The following is a 20,467-nucleotide window of genomic DNA, read 5'->3' as shown; positions in this document are numbered from 1 at the left end:
GTGGATGGCTTTAACAAAGAGAAATTTTTTTTTTCATGGTATAGTAGACTAAAAGTCCAAATTCAGGGTGTCAGCTCCAGGAGAAGGCTTTCTTTCTCTGTCAGTCATCTCATCAATTTTCCCCTGATAGAGGAGCATCTCAGGTGCAGGGACACTGGGTCCAAAGGATGCGCTTCGCTCCTGTTGCTGCTTTATTGGTGGCGTGAGGTCCCCAACTCTCTGCTTGCTTCCCTTTCCTTTTTATCTCTTGAGACATAAGAGGTGGTGCAGACCACACCCCAGGGTAACTTCTTTTACATTGGATCTGGGACGTGACCTGGGTAAGGGTGGCGTTACCATCCTATCCTAATCTTGTTTAACATAAAATTACAATCCCAGAATAGAGGAGGAGCACAGGATACGGGGAATCATGACCCAGCTAATGCGATACACACATTTTGGGGGGAGGATATAATTTATTCCATGAGGCCTACCTAAGATTCCTCCTGCAATTATGCCAAAAAATAAGTGGCCTGAGGAGGACCAGGAGTCAGGGCAGAAGAGGAGTAGCACAACAACACACCTGTCAGCTCTCTACCCCTCCTGGAGAGAAAGAAGTCCAGTCCTGTGCCCTGTGTGGACAGCAACGTCTCCACCAACAAACAGGAAAGTGGGAATTCGACACCTTTAGTGAAGACCAGCCTTGGCCAGGGCAACATCCACAATGCTTTGGATAGTCTATCTGACTCAGTTTCAGGGGCCTCCATGGCATCTGCTTGTACCTCAGTCTCCCTAGCCCAGTCCTACCTGCAACACGAATCCAGGATAGACTCGGTGCAGCCCAACCAGGACTCTGGAGTGTGCTCCAGGGTGAGCAAAAGTGACGTGGTGCGGTTTAGAACATCTTCCCAGTGTGTCTTTGAGGCTTCCTCTTCATCCCACACCATCATCAGCAGCGGTGGAGCCCAGAGGGAACTGGTTTCCTCCAGGGAGTGTCAAAACTAAGCTCCTTGCATGTGGACAAGCTGCAAGAGATTGTTGACCAGCCGAGTTTGCCTCAGATTGTGAGCCCAGCCTCTCCCTGTGTCAGCAGCCAGGGATGGCAGGGTTCCACTGAGATTTATTCAGTTTTATTTGCAGAAATACATGTCTTGTTTTGCCAGCTCAGCCTCACATTTTCTAACTCACTGTAAGTGGCTAGAAGGAAAAGGAAGAGGTATTGGGAATGATGTAGAAATTGATAATGGGGGTCCATCGATTCAGCTGGAGAATAAATTGGGAAAATGACTTTGGACAGCCTTAAGTGATTGGAACTCAATATATGAAACGCCCCCGCATCACTTTGGCAAGCTCTTGCTCTTTCTTAAGCTGCACTATATATTTTTCACAATATAAATCCTGTCAGCAATGTCTGCCCTTAGAAGTATTGGCCTATTTTCCTACTAATTATAATGCTCTCTCTCCCCCACCAGTACAAGCCCTTTTACTGAGGCAAAAATGAATCCCACTAAGTGATCAAGGGCAGTGTTCACTAATCAGTGTATACAAGGAAGACAATGTACATGGTATACATTAGGTGGCCCAAAGCATGTCTGAAAAAATCAGGAACTGCAACTAGCTTTGAAGTTCTTCCCTAATCTAATCTTCTCATACTGTCAGAACACAAGGTTTTTTTTATTTTTGATAATAGTCAATATTTGTATGTTGTATAGCAATTGTAAATCTGGCCGTGCCCACAGTAGTCAGTCATGGCTGCTGGGGGGTTATAGCAAAGAAATTTCATATGGAAAATGGATTTAATCCCATGGAGCTATCTAAGCACTCTTCATATGCGAGATTGTAACCAAATTGACAACTGCCTGCATCCAGTGTGTGCTAAGCCTACAAAATCCATTAATACAGAAATATTTGTTGGAAATTGATGCCGGATGTTACTCTCCTGGGGAATTCTTAAAAAATATAGATACCCCAACGTACAGGAGACAGAGTCAACCATGAAAATCTGAGAAGCAGAGTCAACTTGGGCAAAATTTATTGGCATGCTACCTCCAAGGCTACTAAAGTTATATAAATGAGTGTGCTAGAAAAATTTCTCCTAGGGTGGAGACGATAGGGCAGGTGGTCTCCCACTGAAAACATTAAACAGGTACAGAAAAGGATCCAATGTATAGTAGAATTGATGCCTATTCTTGAAATACTTAGGCCCGCTTGAAAGTATTCCGTGTTGAGTTTCACATGGTCCAGGATCTAATTTGATGGCTAAACTACAGATTTTTTCACAAGGAAGAATATATATATATATATATATATATATATATTTTTTTTTTTTTAATCAGCCCAAATTTGCCTATGACGTTAGCCAGAGCACTGCACAAGATGATCAGTCTAACTCTGTTTAGCTTGCTGTGCTAACCTAATTTTAGTACAGAGTCCATAACTGCCCTCTCTGGCTGACCTTTTCCTGAAACCACACATGTGACCCTAGTTCCTTAACCACTGACATCTATTAGCAATATCCAGAGGCTAGTCTCACATTAATATGTGCACAATGATGGGCTGAACCCATGACCTATCTGTTGACCCAGGTACTGAAAACACGGCAGAGAATTCCCAGCTTTTTTTGGCTATAAGATTAATGTGCTCCTACAAAAAAAAAAAAAAATTTTCTTTTTTTTTTTTTTTTTTGCTAAGACCACCTGGAATTGTGGTAAGCTACAGAAAGTCACCTGTAGAGGGAGATAGAAAACACAGGCACTAGAAAGAGCCTAGAGAAAAACCAGTTGCCATCCAGGGTATTCAGACCATGGCAACCCTAAGTGTGTCAGAGTACAACTGTGTTCCGGAGGGTTTTCAATGGCTGATTCTTAGGGAGATTCTTAGATATGACACCAAAATGTGAGCAACAAAAGAAAATATAGGTCAGTTGGAATTCAACAAAATGAAAACCGTTTGTGCATCAAAGAGCATGATCAAGAAAGTGAAAACCTACAGAATGGAAGAAAATTTTGGAAACTACCTGGGAAATAAGGGTACAATATCCAAAATACGTATAATATCTGTACAGCTCATGACAGTCTCCAACAAAAAGGACAAACAACCCAATTTAAAAATGGGCAGAGAGCTCTTGTTCCCAGATCCTCCCATTTCAATTCCCTTGCCTCCTCCCAGAGGCACCTAAGGTGCTGTGACCCTGGCCCCAGGAGTCACTGCTCTTCTCCTGGCCCACCCTTCGGCTCCGCCCACTGTGCCCCGCCCCACCCCATCCCCTTCGGCCTCCATGGCCCCTCCCCCCGGGACACATTTAGGCAGCTTCTCAGGAGGAGGTGAGTGTGCCCCAGGACTTGCTCCGGAAGCGGAGCTGCCACTGCCTAGCCGCTCTGCTCCAGGAATGGTGCCTGAGGGCTCCCTGCGATTCAGGTCCGGTAACTCCTGTCCGCTTCTGAACGGTCTCTTCCTTCCCCTGCCCCTCAGTTCCTGTCTAAGGTTGCCTTTTATGCTCAGGGCTCGGAGCTTGTGGCAAATATACTGGTTTCACTTGTTTTTCAGGTCTTTGTTGTAAAGAGGGCTGGATAGAAGCATCTTCCTAGTCTGCCCTCTTAGCTCCACCCCCTAAGGTTTCTTTTTAATTTCTGGATAATGTCTGTTTTTGCCTTAGAACGTGTTTACTTCTTAAAGATTATTTTTACCTGTTTTATTGTTGTGAAATTATACAAACCATTTGCAATTCAGCATCTTCACGTACACAGTTCAGTAACACCAGTTATATCAATCATGTTGTGCAACTGTCACTAATATCCCTTGCAAAATTTTCTATCCTATAAACACAAACTCAATGCTTCCTAAACAGTGATGGACAAAATTTGTAACTTGCACGTAATCCAATTTTTATCTTGTTGTTTATGCTTTTTCTGTCATATGTAAATACCCATTGCCAAATCCCTCTAATTTCTTCTATTTAAGAATCTTATGACTTTAGTTGTTATCTTTAGTTAGTTGACTGATCATTTTGAGTTATTTGTATGATGTGAGGTAGAAGTTGAGCTTCCTTTTCTTGCATGTGGAAATCCAGTTTTCTTTGTGCCATTTGTTGAAGAGACTCTTTTCTCATTGAATGGATTTGGCGTCCTTGTTGAAAATGAATTGACCAGATATGCTTGGGTTTATTCGTAGAGTTTGAATTCCATTCTGTTGGTCTGTATGTCTATTCACATGCCGATAGCACACAGTTTGGATTACTGCAGCTTTGCAATTGTTTTGAAGTTGAGAAGTGTGAGTCATGTGACTTTGATCCGTGTGTTTGAAGATTATTTTGGATGCAGGGCCTCTAGCAATTCAAGGTGAACTTGAGGTTTGGCTTTTCCATTGGTGTAAAAATGGGTTTTAGAATTTTCATCGGGATTACACGGACTCTGCAGATAGATTTGGTAGAATTGCCATTTTGACAATATTAAGTCCTCCATTGCATGAAACCGGTATTCCTTTCCATTTATTTAGGTCTTCTTGAATTTCTTTCAGCAGTATTTTGTAGTTTTCAGTGTATAAGCTTTTGACTGCTAAGTTCAATTTATTCCTCAGTATTTTCTTTTTTAGATGCTATTGGAAAAAGAGTGATGTTCTAGATTTCCGTTTTAATACGATTGTTTTGTTTTTTTGAGTGTATTTCCCTTGAAATTTGTTTCTTAGTTTTGTAGATACACATCTATCATGAAGTTTTGAAACTTTTCAGTTATCCTTTCTTCAGGTATGATTTTTGTCACTTTTTCCCCCTCTTCTCCTTTGGGGGTAGCAATGCTGGTCATGTGGATTGTGTCTAGCAGATCTCATAGGCTTTGTTTACTTGTTTTTATTTATTTTTTTGCTCTTGAGACTCAGTAATTTCAATATCCCTTTTTTCAAATTTATTGATAGTTTCTTCTTCTTTCTGAAATGTTTGCATTCTCTAGTAAATTTTTATTTCAGTGGTTGCACTATTGAGCTGCTGAATTTTTGTTGGTTTCTTTTTATATTATCTCTTTATTAATGGCTTTCTTTCTTTATTAATAGCCTCATTTTCTTTCATAGTTTTCCTGATTTCCTTTAGATATTTCTCCATGTTTGGTTTTGGCTCTTTAGGCATATTTAAGACAGTCGTTTTGAAGTCTTTGTCTAGTAAGTCTGATGTGTGGACTGGAATGTTTTCTGTCAGTTTATTTTGTTCCTTTCAATGGAACAAATTTTCTTTTTCTTGTATGCCTTGTAATATTTTTTTTTTAAGTGGACATTTGAATATTATAAAGTGGTAACCTGGAAATCAGATTATGCACCTTTCCCTTTTAATGTTTTTAAATTAAATTCTTGAAGGTTATTTTACTGTATTTGTTTAGTGACTTTTTGGAATGAATGTATTCTTGTTTATAGGTGGTCACTGAAACATGTGTTGTTTAGCTTGTGTTCAGCTAGAGTTTTCTTTTCACACTTTACGTTTATCACTGCACACTCTTCTTGCTTGCGTGGTTTCTGGGGAGGTCTGATGAATTCTAATCCTCGTTCCTTTATAGGTATAGTGTTTTTGTTTCCTCTTGTTTATGTAAGTTTTTCCTCTTTGTGTAATTATCTGCACTTTCAATATCCTATTCCCAGATTTAGATGTTTTGGTATTTATCCTGCTTAGTGTTCTATGGGCTCCTCGATCTGTGATTTGGTGTCTGGCAACAGTTTTAGATAATACTGTGCCATTAAAACTTTAAATATTTCCTGTGTTCCTTTTTCTCTTCTGCTTCTGGTATTCCCTCTCTGCATCTGTTAGACTTTTTGGGATTGTCCCCCATTTCTTATTCTCTTTCACTCTTTTTTCTTTTCAATTTGACAAGTTTCCACTGACAAATGTTCAACCTTACTGATTCTTTGCTTAAACATGTGCAACCTACTGATAAGCCAATCGGTGCCGTTTTTCATTTGTGTTACTGTGTTTTTCATTTCTGATATTTTTTTGAGTATTTCTTTGAGTTTCAGTCTGTTCATTTTCATTACCCTTTTATTGTTGCATGTTGTCCACTTTTTACCCAGAGCCCTTATCATATTATCATAGCTATTTTAATTTCCTGGTCTAATATTTCTAACAAAGGTGCCATATCTGAGCCTTGTCCTGTTGTTTACCCAGTCTGTTCAGTCTGTGTGTGTTTCCACGTTTTTGTCAAGCCTATGCTTGATGAGGACTTCCTGGTGGCGTAGTGGTTAAGTGCTACGGGTGCTAACTAATGGGTTGGCTATTCGAATCCGCCAAGCGCTCCTTGAAATCTCTATTGGGCAGTTCTGCTCTGTCCTATAGGGTACTATGTGTCGGAATCAACTCGACGGCACTGGGTTTTCTTTTTTTTTTGTGTGTGTGTATGTTCGATGAGGACTGAAGGTAGGCAGTTTTCCCCCTATGTGGCATGTTAGATGGTGTTTGGTATTTCCCCTTCCTCAAGTCTATTAGGCTCTAAAAATTGGAAGTTGGTTAGGTTGGTTGAAAGGGTGGTAGAACCATTTCCTTCAAGGGTAGACGGTTGTCAAGAACACAGTAGTGTTTGCAGTTGGTTACTTTTTTTTTCCAACTGGAATTATGAGAGACTTTTTCTTACAGTTTGACAGTGAAAACCTAGTGAGTCTCCTTTATGAGAAATTCACCGAAGTGTGAAGGTACCATAAGGCTAGGCCCTGTGAAATTTCTATCTCTCAGTTTCCAGGGATTAGTCAATTAGCAATGAAGTAAGGAGCCCTAGTGGCATAATAGTTAAGCACATGGCTGCTAACCAACAGGGTGTTGATTAAAACCAGCCAGCAACTCCATAGAAGAAAATACTTGGCTGTTTGCTTCCATAACGTTTCCAGCCTAGAGAATCCTATGGGGGTGTTCTACTCTGTCACATTGCACTGCTATGAGTTGGAATCAACTCATCGGCACCTAATAACATATGATTCTAGGTCAGGAGGTGGAAGTAACGGTGGTGGCATTCTCTGTTCCCAGTAAGCAGGGATTCTTTGTAGTAGTGCATGTGTATCTCCAGCTTCTGGGATAGCAGATTGCTCTGTGAGTTCAGATCTGTGACAGAGCTAAGAAGAGTTGTTTCTTTTCAGGTTTTTCTTATTGTGAGCATGCAAGGGACATCCAAGTTCCTTTTATAGTGGAATGGAAAATGGAAATTCCCATCTAGTGTTTTTAGAGTGATTTTGAAATGAGAGGAGCTAAAAATACATAGAAAAAAGAAAGAAACAAAAAATCAAAACAAAACCCACAAATACTTCTCCTAGTCTGTGCAGATTGGCTCTGTGCTGGGGCACTCCTGAAACACTTATAGAGTGAGAAAAAGTGTAGGTCTTTCTCGGGTAGTTTCTGAACAGAAATTTTGCTCTAGGTATTTGTAGCCTGCTAAATTTCCCCAAACACACAGTTGCTTTTGAATATCCTGATTTTCCAAAGAAGTACTTCCCATTTTTGGCTTTTAGGCCTTAGGCTATCTATCGTATGTTTTGAGCATACTGTTTAGCCTGAGCCCTCTATGGGCTATTAGTTCCTCTTGCAATCTTTCCTTATAAATGCCTGCCACCTTAGCAGCCTGGGTTGTAAGTTAGGTCAAAGAGACAAGGTCCTTGCATTAGTCCTTCAGGCATCCCCCAGAAAGATTAGAAGAGACACACACAATGATTTTCTGTACTCTAACTGGAGCCAGGAACAGGGTCCCACCCTGGGATCAGAAGCAAGTGCTGCTGCTATAAGATGACCACTGAGTTGGGGAGGAGATGGGGCAAGGGCAAGAAAAGACACCACAAAGTTGCCTTACCTTTTTGAAGCCATCTTTTCCTTGATTCAGCATTTGCTGTGTTGATGTCAACTGTTGACTCTTTTCAGGATACTCACAGGGTAGCAACACCTTCTAGGTTTCTTTTCCCCCTTTGGTGGGGTGAGAGCTTCATATAACCTATCTCAGCGTCTTGCTGAACTTACCCACTTGATTGATTTTAACATTGCCCTTTGGTAGGGCTCTGAATGAGAGACTGGAACTCAGTAGGCCAGAATCCAAACGTGGCCACTTTCAGAGCCAGGATCACTGACAAGATCCAGCAGAGCTCTTCCAACCTCCACAGACTAACCCCCAAAATAAAACTGATTTTTGTCACTTTTTCATTTTCTTATTTTGTATTTTTTTTCTAGTTTTTATATGCTTTTTCTCATCTTTTTCTCCTTTAATTATGTTTTTATTTGCATGTTACTAGTTGCTGTTGAGTAGATAACAGTTGGCAGCAACACCAAACGTGCAAAGTAGAACTGTTTCACAGGGTTTTGAAGGTTGTGACCTTTCAGAGTCAGTTACGAGGCCTTACTTTGGAGATGCCACTGGGTGGGTTTGAACTACTAACCTTTTGGCTTGTCATCCAGGGCTTAACAATTTGTGCCACCCAGGGGCCTAGTTTTTATTTAGTCATCAGTTTTTACCACTTTGAATCCTGTGTTGGGACCCATTGGCCCTAAGCTAAGTAAGACTTGACCCAAGTCTGAGATGATGCAGAGGCCTCTCGGCCATTTCTTCTGAGGAGGAGACCCATGTGTAAGACTACCAAATGCTCGAAAACCTCTGCAAAGGTACCTTCACCAACGTGAAGTTGGCTAAAGCTCTCCTCACTGGGAATAAGGTAAGATCATTAGGGAGACCCAGCAACCTCCTGCAGCATCCACAGACTATCCTGAGAGGTTAAAATTATGAAGGCTTTCATTCATACCTTTTCTTTATTCTGCCCTAGAACTCTTCCAGGGAGAAGAGTACGACGGACTTCCCAGTGGATGTGTGGAGCCTGGGAGTCATCTTGTATTTGTTGGTGAGTGAATCCCTGCCTTTTGGTGGAAATGCCTCCATGGAGCTGTGGGAGTGTTTACTGTGAAATTGTTTGAAGTCATCAAGAATGAGAACACACTCCACATAGTGATGGAATAAGTAAGTGGAGGGGAGGTGTTTCATCATGCAAGGGCTCATGGCAGGATGAGGGACAAAGGGGCTCAAGCCACCAAATTCTGCCAGATAGTGTCTGCAGTGCAGGATTGTCATAACAAGTGTATGGTTCAGAGGGGCCTGAAAAGAGAAAACCTACTATTAGATAAGAAAATGAGCAGCAAACTTTCAGGTCTTGACCTTGGAAATGAATTCAGCCTGGGCAACAAGCTGTATACCTCCTGTGGCAGTTTCCCTTCCTTTATTCTGCCCTAGAACTCTTCAGGGAGAAAAGTATGACAGACCCCCCCCTAGTGGATGTGTTGAGCCTGGGAGTCATTTTGTATTTGTTGGTAGGTGGATCCCTGCCTTTTGTTGGAAATACCTTCATGATACTATGGCAGGAGGTAGTGAAGGGACTTTCCCTTCCATATGACTATGCAGTATGAATACCTGCTGAGCAAAATTTTCATTCATGACCCTAGTGAGAGAGGTATTTCAGAGGCAATTCTGACACATCCGTGAATGATGGTGGGTCATGAAGAACAAAAGCTGTATGTGGAGCCACACCCAGATTACAGTGACCGTCAGTGGATTGAGGTGATGTGTTACACATGGTGAGAGATTCAGTGCTTATTGATGATGCCAAAGTACAGTGTTGTGATAGTCATCTATTTGCTCCTGGTCGTAAAACACCTGAGACAGAGGGCCATAGCAGCCTGCAGTGGATCTTCATCCCATGGTGTACAGTGTACCCTCTTGTGCTAACCCAAGCAGAGGAGGTAGAGCGAGGCTGCCATTCCAGCTCTCTTAGTCTTCTAGCGCTGCTGTAATAGAAATACCACAAGTGGATGGCTTTAACAAAGAGAAATCAATTTCTTCATGATATAGTAGGCTGAAAGTCCAAATTCAGGGTGTCAGCTCCAGGGGAAGGCTTTCTTTCTCTGTCGGTCTTCTCATCAATTTTCCCCTGATAGAGGAGCATCTCAGGTGCAGGGACACTAGGTCCAAAGCATGAGCTTCGCTCCTGTTGCTGCTTTATTAGGGGTATGAGGTCCCCAACTCTCTGCTTGCTTCCCTTTCCTTTTTATCTCTTGAGACATAAGGGGTGGTACAGACCACACCCCAGGGTAACTGCTTTTACATTGGATGAGGGGTGTGACCTGGGTAAGGATGGCATTACCATCCCATCCTAATCCTCTTTAACATAAAATTACAATCTCAGAATGGAGGACAATCACAAGATACAGGGAATCATAACCCAGCTAAAGTGAGGCTTCCTCCTCATCCCACACCATGAGCAGCAGTGGTGGAGCTCAGAAGGAACTGGTTTCCTCCAGGGAGAGTGAAAACTAAGCTCTTTGCATGCTGAGAAGCTGCAAGAGATTCCTGACCAGCCGAGTTTGCCTCAGATTGTGAGCCCAGCCTCTCCCTGTGTCAGCAGCCAGGGATGGCAGGGGGCCACTGAGATTTATTCAGTGTTATTTGCAGGATTACATGTCTTGGTTTGCCAGCTCAGCCCCACATATTTCTAACTCACTACAAGTAGTAAGAAGGAAAAGGAGGAGATATTGGGAATGATGAAGAATTTGGTAATGGGGGTCCATCCATTTAGCAGGACAATAAATTGAGAAATGACTCTGGACAGGCTTAAGTGATTGGAACTCAGTATTTGGAACGCCCCCGCATCACTTTGGCAAGCTCTTGCTCTTTCTTAAGCTGCACTACATATTTTTCACAATGTAAATCCTGTCAACCATAGGCCCTTAGAAGTATTGACCTATTTTCCTACTAATTATAATGCTCTCTCTCCCCCACCAGTACAAGCCCTTTTCCTGAGGCAGAAATGAATCCCACTAACTAAGTGATCAAGGGCAGTGGTCACTAATCAGTACATGCAAGGAAGATAAAGTATATGGTATAAATTAGGTGGACCAAAGCATGTCTCAAAAAATCAGGAACTATAACTAGCTTGGAAGTTCTTCCCTAATGTAATCTTCTCACACTGTCAAAACACAAGTTTCTTTTTTTTTTTTTTAAATAACATTCAGTATTTTGTATGTCCTATAGGAATTGTAATTGTGGCTGTGCCCCCAGTAATCAGGCATGGCTGCTGGGGGGTTATAGCAAAGCAATTTCTTATGGAAAATGGATTTAATCCCATGGAGCTATCTAAGCACTCTTCACGTGGGAGAGTCTAACCAAATTGACAAGTACCTGCTTCCAGTGTGTGCTAGGCCTACCAAAACCATTAATACGGAAATATTTGTTGGAAACTGATACCCAGTGTTAAAAAATATAGACATGTCACTGTACAGGAGACAGAGCCAAGCATGAAAAGCTGAGAAGCAAGGTCAATTTGGGCAAAATTTATTGGCATGCCACCTCCAAGGCTACTAAAGTTCTATAAATGGGTGTGCTAGAAAAATTTCTCCTAGGGTGGAGACGATAGGGCAGGTGGTCTCCCTCTGAAAACAATAAACAGGTTCAGAAAAGGATCCAGTGTATAGTAGAATTGATGCCTATTCTTGAAATACTTAGGCCCACTTGAAAGTCTTCCATGTTGAGTTTCGCATGGCCCAGGATCTAATTTGATGGCTAAACTCCAGATTTTTTCACAAGGAAGAACATATGATGTCATTCCACAACTCGCCTGGTCTTCGGTCATTAGTGTTCAGTCAGTGAATGTATTCTTGAGATCGTCTCTAAATTCAGGTGGGACAAGCTCAAGGTCATACTTTGGCTCTTGTGGACTTGGTCTGATTTTCTTCAGCTTCAAGATGTTTCAGAAATAGACTGGAGGCCTTTCTTTCAAGTCATCTGTGTGTGGAGTTAAACCGACAACTTTCTGCTTTGCTGTTCAGTGCATCCCAAGGGACTCCAGAGAGATCTCGATGGCCGTGTTAGTGAATCAAGTGGCTTTCCCTATTACAAGCTTTCCTTTGTCTGTCTGAACGGATGAATTTGGGAGTGTTTGTTTTGTTTTCATGAATTCTTTGCTTCATGTTTGCTGCAGCGGATCTGTAGGAATCTGAGAGCAAAGACGAGGTGGAAGTGCTTAAACCTGGAGAGGCCAAGCTGTTGTCGCTGAAGTTTACGTGGAGGAACCAGCTCCATGGAGCCCAACGAGATGATGTGGAAGATCTGCCAAGTGTGCGATGCCAACAGCTGCTAGTGGGTTGTCTCCCGGGCATATGTGTTGCTGTGCACACGTGACGTGCAGGCCAAGAGGACTTTGTGCAGTGGAGGATGAAGGTATGCACACTGCCTTGATGATTGCTCAACAGGGTTCAAGTGAAGTGAACTTCGGGCACCTTTTTTAGGTGGGTTTTCCGAACATCGCCTTCAAAATTACAAAGGAGCTTAAACCTTGGAACTCCTGTTTTCTCTCAGGCAGCTCTGCTGCCCCCATTTTAAAGTGCAAGGTCCCTGGTGATTTTTGAGACAATGTTATTGAAGGCCTCAGAGGTCCCTGAAATTCTCTTCACTTTTACCCCATTGAGAGTCCTCCGAGGCAGGGTGCACACCTCCATCCTCCACTGAATGAAGTCCTGTTGTCCTGGTGTGCCATTCATACACAGCAGTGTGTATTTGTGGGTGAGATCCCAGTCACAGCCATTGGCATCCAACACTTGACAGATCTCCTGCAGCATCTCGTCGGGCTCCAAGGAACTGGTGATCTTCATCCTCCAGGTAAATTTGAGAGAGCGTGGTTTGGCCTGTTGAGGTTTGATCATTTGTGCAGCTTTGCTGTCCGATGCTTTGTGGTCCTTTTTGTCATATGTAAAACAAAGGCATCTTCTCATGAGCTTAAAGAACCTCCCAGTGGCCTGCTTCCAGCCCTGGCTGCTGACAGAGGAAGAGGCTGGACTCACAGTCTGGGGCAAACTCGGCTGGTCAGGTAACTCATGCACCTGCTCCTCAGAGGAAGAGGCTAGACTCACAGTCTGGGCCAAACTCGGCTGGTCAGGTAACTCATGCACCTGCTCCTCATTTACGGAGCTTTGATTTGACATTCCCTGGGTAAAACTGGTTTTCTCCGGGGCCCCGGCACTCTCGTTGATGGTGTAGGCTGAGGAGGAAGGCACAGAAACACACTGGGGTGGTGTGATGGGCTGTGGCACCTCACTGTTTCTCACCTTGGCATACAGGTCAGAGTCCTGGTTGGGCTGTGCCCAGGCTGTGGTAGATTGCTGCCGCAGGTGGGCCAGGGCCAGGGAGAATGATGGAGAAGTAGACACCATGGAGGTCCCCATCCCTCCCTCAGAGAGAGTGTTCAAAGCATCGCGGATGTAGTAACCAAAGGTGGGAATGGTGGGCTCGGTGTAACTACGCTGTTTGGGTTTAGGACAGACGGTAGGAGGCACTTCATGGGATGAGGAAGGAGTGTGGCTATCGGTGCAATGGGCTTCAGCCTGGGGTTCCAGGGTGCTGGTGTGGCTGTCAATCTCATATGTGTCGTGACGCAGGATCAGATAGGTGGCGTTCGCATCATTGTAATTGTGGTTCAACAGTGAGTCATGAATGTCTTCCTGCACGTAACCTGTGTTCACCGTCACCTCAGTGTGCCAGTGGTTATCGTAGTCTGGGAGTGGCTGCACATAGAGCTTTTGTTTTTCTTCATGGCTCACCTTCATCCATAGATGTGCTAGGATGTCCTCTAATGTGGCTCTCTTTCTTGGGTCACGAATGAAAATTTTACTGAGCAGGTGTTGACACTGGCTAGACATGTGGAAGGGAACGTGATATTGTCCCTGCAGCACCTGCTCTCGCAGCTTCGTCAAGGTCTTCCCACGAAAAGGCAGAGATCCAGTTACCATGAAGTATAGGATGACTCCCAGGCTCCACACATCCACTGGGGGTCCGTCATACTTTTCTCCCTGAAGGAGTTCTGGGGCAGAATAAGGGGGAGTGCCACAGAAGGTATCCACCTTGCTCCCTGTGGTGAATTCAGTTCCTAAACCAAAGTCTGCAAGTTTGATGTTCATTCGCTTGTCCAATAGTAAGTTTTCTGTTTTCAGATCCCTATGAACAATGCCCTTGTTGTGGCAGTACTTCACCGCTGACACTATTTGTTGGAATTTCGTTTGGGCCTCTTTTTCGCTCATGAAGCCATGATTCACTAGGTGGTAAAAGAGGTCCCTTCCACTTGCATACTCCATCACTATATAGAGGGCGTGCTCATTCTCTATGACTTCAAACAGCTTTACAATATTTGGATGATGGAGATCCTTCATAATTTCTATCTCTCTGTATAGTCTGTGGAGGTCGGAGGACGTGTGCTGGATCTTGTCAATTATTTTAATGGCTACCTCTTGACCGGTGATGACGTGCTGGGCCAGCTTGACCTTGGCAGATGCCCCCTTGCCGATGGTTCTGAGGAGGTGGTAGTGTCCCACATGAGTTTCCTCCACAGCAGAGAAGGCTAAGTGGCTCTGCAGCATGTTGGCTATGGTGCGAAGGCGTAGCGGGCTTTGGGATAAGAGGTGCCCTGGTGGTAGGATTAAAAACTTAAAAACCCAAAACCCTAAAAAGTGGTGACTAAAAACTTAATGAAATATGGAAAAAATGAGAAAAAGTTAAAATATAATCAAAAAGGTAAAATGAGAAAAGAGGAAGTAAAATTTTAAAAACTGATAAAAATAAGATAAATTGTATACATAAACAAAACAAGAAATCAATGAGAAAGATTCAAAAAAGGAATAAATAACATGAGGATAAGAAAAAATACAAAATAAAACAATAATAGTAAGATGATAAAAAAATTAACAAGTACATAGAAAAAAAGAAAAATTGAGGATGTAAAGGAAGAATAAAATGAAAAACGAATGAATGCAAATGAGGAAAAACAAAGAGAAAATAAGAATAGCTGGCGAGGAAATAGAAAAACCACAATTTAAAGAGAAAACAAGCCAAGTTTGGTCACGATGTCTCAGGTCACTGAAAGAGCTTCCTGAGCCAGAAAGACCACAAACCTAGGTTTCCAGGGACTTATATAGGGGCTTGGAGTTCCAAAGAATTGGCTCCTTATGAGGTCACCACAAGAAATGGACCAATAAAAACGGGGGGTAATTGACTGTGCTTTTTGCTCTCAGGGATTCTTTACTCATTTTTTTTAGAAGAAAAATGTGTGTGTGTGTGTGTGTGTGTAGAGCGAGAATTCCACAGAGCTTTTCTTTCCTTTTTATTGATCTTCATGTTATTTTTTTATTGTGTTCCAAATATACATAATAAAACACGCCATTTCAACAATTTCTACATGTGCATTTGTTACATTGCTTATATTCAAGCTGTGCAAGCATTTTACGGTTTATGTTCCAAATCATTCCACTACCTTTCACATAAACTCAATGATCCTAATCAAAAACTCTTCCTTCCCCCTCCCTGTCACCCCTGGTAACCACTAATAAGCTTTGCTTTGTGTATATTTGCTTATGTCCTATAAGTGAGATCAGAATGCATCTCTCCTTTTCTGACTGACTGACTTTTCTCAGCTTGGTGTTTTCAGGCTTCATCCATGTTGTCGTATGCATCAAGACTTCATTTTTGGGAGTGTGTGTAATATTCCATTGGAAGTCCCTGGCTTGCACCAACAGTTAATGGCTCATCTACTAGTTTGGGGGTTCAAACCCACCCAGAAACTTCTCAGAAGACAGGCCCGGTGATCTGCTTCTGAAAGGTCACAGCCTTGAAAACCTTGTGGAGCAGTTCTACTCCATTGTGTGTACGTACCAAAGTTTGTGTATCCATTCACCTGCTGATGGACATTTTGGCTGTGTTCATCTTTTGCTTCTTGTGAAAAGTGCTGCAGTGAACAGTTGTATATAGATTTCCGCTTGCGTTCCTGCCTTGCATAGTGGCTGTTGTTGTTATTAGATGCTGTCGAGTTGATTCTGACTCATAGCGACCCTAGGTACAACACAACAAAACACTTCTGGGTCCTGCCCCATCATCAGAATTGTTGCTGTGTTTGAGCCCATTGTTGCAGCCACTGTGTCAGTCTGTCTTGTCAAGGTCTTCCTCTTTCTCCCTAACCCTCTACTTCACTAAGTGTCTTAGTTACCTAGTGCTGCTATAACAGCAATACCACAAGTGGATGGCTTTAACAAAGAGAAATTTATTCTCTCCCAGTCTACAAGGCTACAAGTCCAAACTCAGGGTGCCAACTCCCAGGGAATTCTTTCTATCTTTGTTGTTTCTGGGAGAAGGTCCTTGTCATCAATCATTTTCTCCTGGCCTAGGAGCTTCTCAGCACAATGACCGTAGGTCCAAAGAATGTGCTCTGCTCCTGGCACATCTTTCTTGGTGGCATGAGGTACTTATATCTCTCTGATTACATTTCTCTCCTTTTATCTCTTGGAAGATAAAAGGTGATAGAGGTCACACCCCAGGGAACCTCCCCTTCCATCGGATCTGGGCTGTGACTTTCGTAAACGCATTTCATCCCTTTCTATTCAATCCATGACATTCCACCTTGTTGTTGTTGTTGCTAGGTGCCATCGAGTCGGTTCTGACTCATAGTGACCCTATGCACAACAGAGCGAAACACTGCCCAGTCCTGCGCTATCCTTACAATCGTAGTTATACTGGAGCTTATTGTTGCAGCCACTGTGTCAATCCACCTCATTGAGGGTCTTCCTCTTTTCCGGTGACCCTGTACTCTGCCAAGCATGATGTCCTTCTGCAGGGACTGATTGCTCCTGACAATGTGTCCAAAGTATGTAAGATGCAGTCTCACCATCCTTGCCTCTAAGGAGCATTCTGCTGCACTTCTTCCAAGACAGATTTGTTCGTTCTTTTGGAGGTCCATGGTATATTCAGTATTCTTCGCCAACACCGCAATTCAAAGGTGTCAGTTCTACTTTGGTCTTCCTTATTCATTGTCCAGCTTTCACACGCGTATGATGTGATTGAAAATACCATGGCTTGGGTCAGGGACATCTTAGTCTTCAGGGTGACATCTTTGCTCTTTAACACTTTGAAGAGGTCCTTTGCAGCAGATTTGCCCAATGCAACGCGTCTTATGATTTCTTGACTGCTGCTTCCACGGGTGTTGATTGTGGATCCAAGTAAAATGAAATCCTTGACAACTTCACTCTTTTCTTCGTTTATCATGATGGTGCTCATCAGTCCAGTTGTGAGGATTTTTGTTTTTTTTATGTTGAGGTGTAATCCATACTGAAGGCTGTGGTCTTTGATCTTCATCTGTAAGTGCTTCAAGTCCTCTTCACTTTCAGCAAGCAAGGTTGTGTCATCTGCATAACGCTAGTTGTTAATGAGTCTTTCTCCAATCCTGATGCCCCATTCTTCTTCATATAGTCCAGCTTCTCGTATTATTTGCTCAGCATGCAGATTGAATAGGTATGGTGAAAGAATACAACCCTGATGCACACCTTTCTTTACTTTAAACCAATTAGTATCCCCTTGTTCTGTCCAAAGAACTGCCTGTTGATCTATGTAAAGGTTCCTCAAGAGCACAATTAAGCGTTCTGGAATTCCCATTCTTTGCAGTGTTATCCATAGTTTGTTATGATCCACACAGTCGAATGCCTTTGCATAGTCAATAAAACACAGGTACACATCCTTCAGGTATTCTCTGCTTTCAGCCAGGATCCCTCTGACAGCAGCAATGATATCCCTGATTCCACATCCTCTTCTGAAACCTGCCTGAATTTCTGGCAGTTCCCTGTCGACATACTGCTGTAGCCGTTTTTGAATGATCTTCAGGAAAATTTTCCTTGTATGTGATATTAACGATATTCTATAACTTCCACATTCGGTTGGATCACCTTTCTTTGGAATAGGCATAAATATGGATCTCTTCCAGTCAGTTGGCCAGGAAGCTGTCTTCCATATTTCTTGGCATAGACGAGTGAGCACGTCCAGCGCTACATCTGTTTGTTGAAACATCTCAATTGATATTCCATCAATTCCTGGAGCCTCGTTTTTCGCCAGTGCTTTCAGAGCGGCTTGGACTTCTTCCTTCAGTACCATCGGTTCCTGATCATATGCCACCTCTTGAAATGGTTGAATATCAACTAACTCTTTTTGGTATAATGACTCTGTGTATTCCTTCCATCTTCTTTTGATGCTTCCTGCATCGTTTAATATTTTCCCCATGGAATCCTTCACTATTGCAACTCGAGGTTTGAATTTTTTCTTCAATCCTTTCAGCTTGAGAAATGCCGAGCGTGTTCTTCCCTTTTGGTTTTCCATCTGCAGCTCCTTGTACATGTCATTATAATACTTTGTCTTCTCAGCTGTCCTTTGAAATCTTCTGTTCAGTTCTTTTACTTCATCAATTCTTCCTTTTGCTTTAGCTGTTCGACGCTCAAGAGCAAGGTTCAGAGTCTCCTCTGACATCCATCTTGGTCTTTGTTTCCTGTCTTTTCAATGACGTCTTGCTTTCTTCATGGATGATGTCCTTGATGTCATTCCACAACTCATCTGGTCTGCGGTCAGTAGTGTTCAATGCATCAAACCTATTCTTGAGATGGTCTCTAAATTCAGGTGGGGTATATTCAAAGTCATATTTTGGGTCTTGTGGACTTGCTCTGATTTTCTTCAGTTTCAGCTTGAACTTGCATATGAGCAATGGATGGTCTGTTCCCCAGTCGGCCCCTGGCCTTGTTCTGGCTGATGATATTGAGCTTTTCCATCGTCTCTTTCCACAGATGTAGTCAGTTTGATTTCTGTGTGTTCCATCTGGTGAGGTCCATGTGTGTAGTCACTGTATATGTTGGTGAAAGAAGGTATTTGTAATGAAGAAGTCATTGGTCTTGCAAAATTCTGTCATTTGATCTCCAGCACTGTTTCTATCACCAAGGCCATATTTTCCAACTACTGATCCTTCTTCTTTGTTTCCAGCTTTCGCATTCCAACCAGCAGTAATTTTCAATGCATCTTGATTGCATGTTCGATCAATTTCAGACTGTAGCAGCTGATAAAAATCTTCTCTTTCTTCATCTTTGGCCCTAGTGTTTGGTGCGTAAATTTGAATAATAGTCGTATTAACTGGTCTTCCTTGTAGGCGTATGGATATTATCCTATCACTGACAGCATTGTGCTTCAGGATAAATCTTGAAATATTCTTTTTGTTGATGAATGCAACACCATTTCTCTTCGAGTTGTCATTCCCAACATAGTAGACTATATGATTGTCCGATTCAAAATGGCCAATACCAGTGCATTTCAGCTCACTAATGCCTAGGATATCGATGTTTATGCGTTCCATTTCATTTTTGCCAATTTCCAATTTTCCTAGATTCATACTTCATACATTCCAGGTTCCAATTATTAATGGATGTTTGCAGGTGTTTCTTCTCATTTTGAGTCGTGCCACATCAGCAGATGAAGGTCCCAAAAGCTTTATTCCATCCACGTCATTAAGGTCGACTGTACTTTGAGGAGGCAGCTCTTCCCCAGTGATCTTTTGAGTGCCTTCCAACCTGAGGGGCTCATTTTCAGGCAGTATATCAGACAGTGTTCCAGTGCTATTCCTAAGGTTTTCACTGGCTAATGCTTTTCAGAAGCAGACTGCCGGGTCCTTGTTCCTAGTCTGTCTTAGTCTGGAAGCTCAGCTGAAACCTGTCCTCCATGGGCAACCCTGCTGGTATCTGAGTACCAGTGGCATAGCTTCCAGCATCACAACAACACAAAAGCCCCTACAGTATGACAAACTGCCAGACACGTGGGGGTTCCAGCTGTAGACCCCCAAAATTCATGTCCTTGCCACATGTAAAACACTTTCACCCCCTTATATCATCCCAAAAGCCTTAACTCCAAGTCCAAATTCTTTCCTGTCGCATAATTTCTCTTCATCTGTGAAATCTAGAAGTTTTTTTGCTTTCAAAGTAGAATAATGGAACAGGCACAGGGTAAACCTTTCTATTAGAAATGGTAGAAATTGGAGGGAACGAGGAGATGGGGTCATCACCAACAATTTACATTACCTCTCAAGGGTCGAAAATAACCCTCTGTTCTCAGAGACCATCTGGGTAATGGCCCTGCCCTCCAGATACGAAGTGTTGGCTACAATCTCTGAATTCTGGCTGGAGTCCCCTAGGACTTGAACTTCAGCTCTACCTCCCAGGCCCACGGGAACGGCAACTCTGTTCCATCAGCTTTGGGCAGCCCCATTCTCCTAGTCCATCTGAGTGGCGACTCTATCCACTCGGCCTTAGCAGACCCCATTCTTCTGCCCTTTGAGCATGGCAGCCCTGCCCCCTCAGCTTTGGTCAGTGAATCTGGCCCAATCCTTTAGCAAAATATTACTTTCATGTGATGTTAGTGACACTGTTGGATAAATTCCACATTCTGTTGGATCACCATTCTTTAGAATGGGCACATATATCTCTTCCAGTTTGTTGGCCAGTTAGCCAACATCCAAATTTCTTGCCATAGATGCGTGAGTACCTCCATTGCTGCATGCATTTGTTGAAACATCTCAACTGGTGCTTAATTCCTAGAGCCGTGTTTTTCACCAATGTCTTCAGTGTAGCCTATGTTTGAGGCCATTGTTGATGCCACTGTGTCAATCCATC

At 42.8% G+C, this 20,467-nt stretch overlaps 2 protein-coding genes across 2 annotated transcripts in view; one reads left to right on the top strand and one right to left on the bottom strand.

The window, feature by feature from the left end:
* Nucleotides 1-20,467, top strand: part of LOC126070942 (olfactory receptor 7G2-like) — a 457,831-nt gene that overhangs the window by 354,080 nt on the left and 83,284 nt on the right. The window lies entirely within an intron of this gene.
* LOC126070944 (serine/threonine-protein kinase MARK2-like) lies at nt 12,338-14,368 on the bottom strand. The gene has a single exon (XM_049875269.1). The coding sequence runs from the start codon at nt 14,366-14,368 to the stop codon at nt 12,338-12,340; it is 2,031 nt and encodes a 676-aa protein (XP_049731226.1).

This window comes from Elephas maximus, chromosome 3 (genome assembly GCF_024166365.1).
Source record: "Elephas maximus indicus isolate mEleMax1 chromosome 3, mEleMax1 primary haplotype, whole genome shotgun sequence".
NCBI lineage: Eukaryota > Metazoa > Chordata > Mammalia > Proboscidea > Elephantidae > Elephas > Elephas maximus.
The sequence above is the reverse complement of the archived record's forward strand: the minus strand, read 5'-3'. Positions and strand labels throughout refer to the sequence as shown.

Coding starts and splice junctions, on each gene's coding strand:
- LOC126070944 (XM_049875269.1), bottom strand. CDS start 14,368: ATGCTGCAGAGCCACTTAGCCTTCTCTGCTGTGGAGGAAACTCATGTG.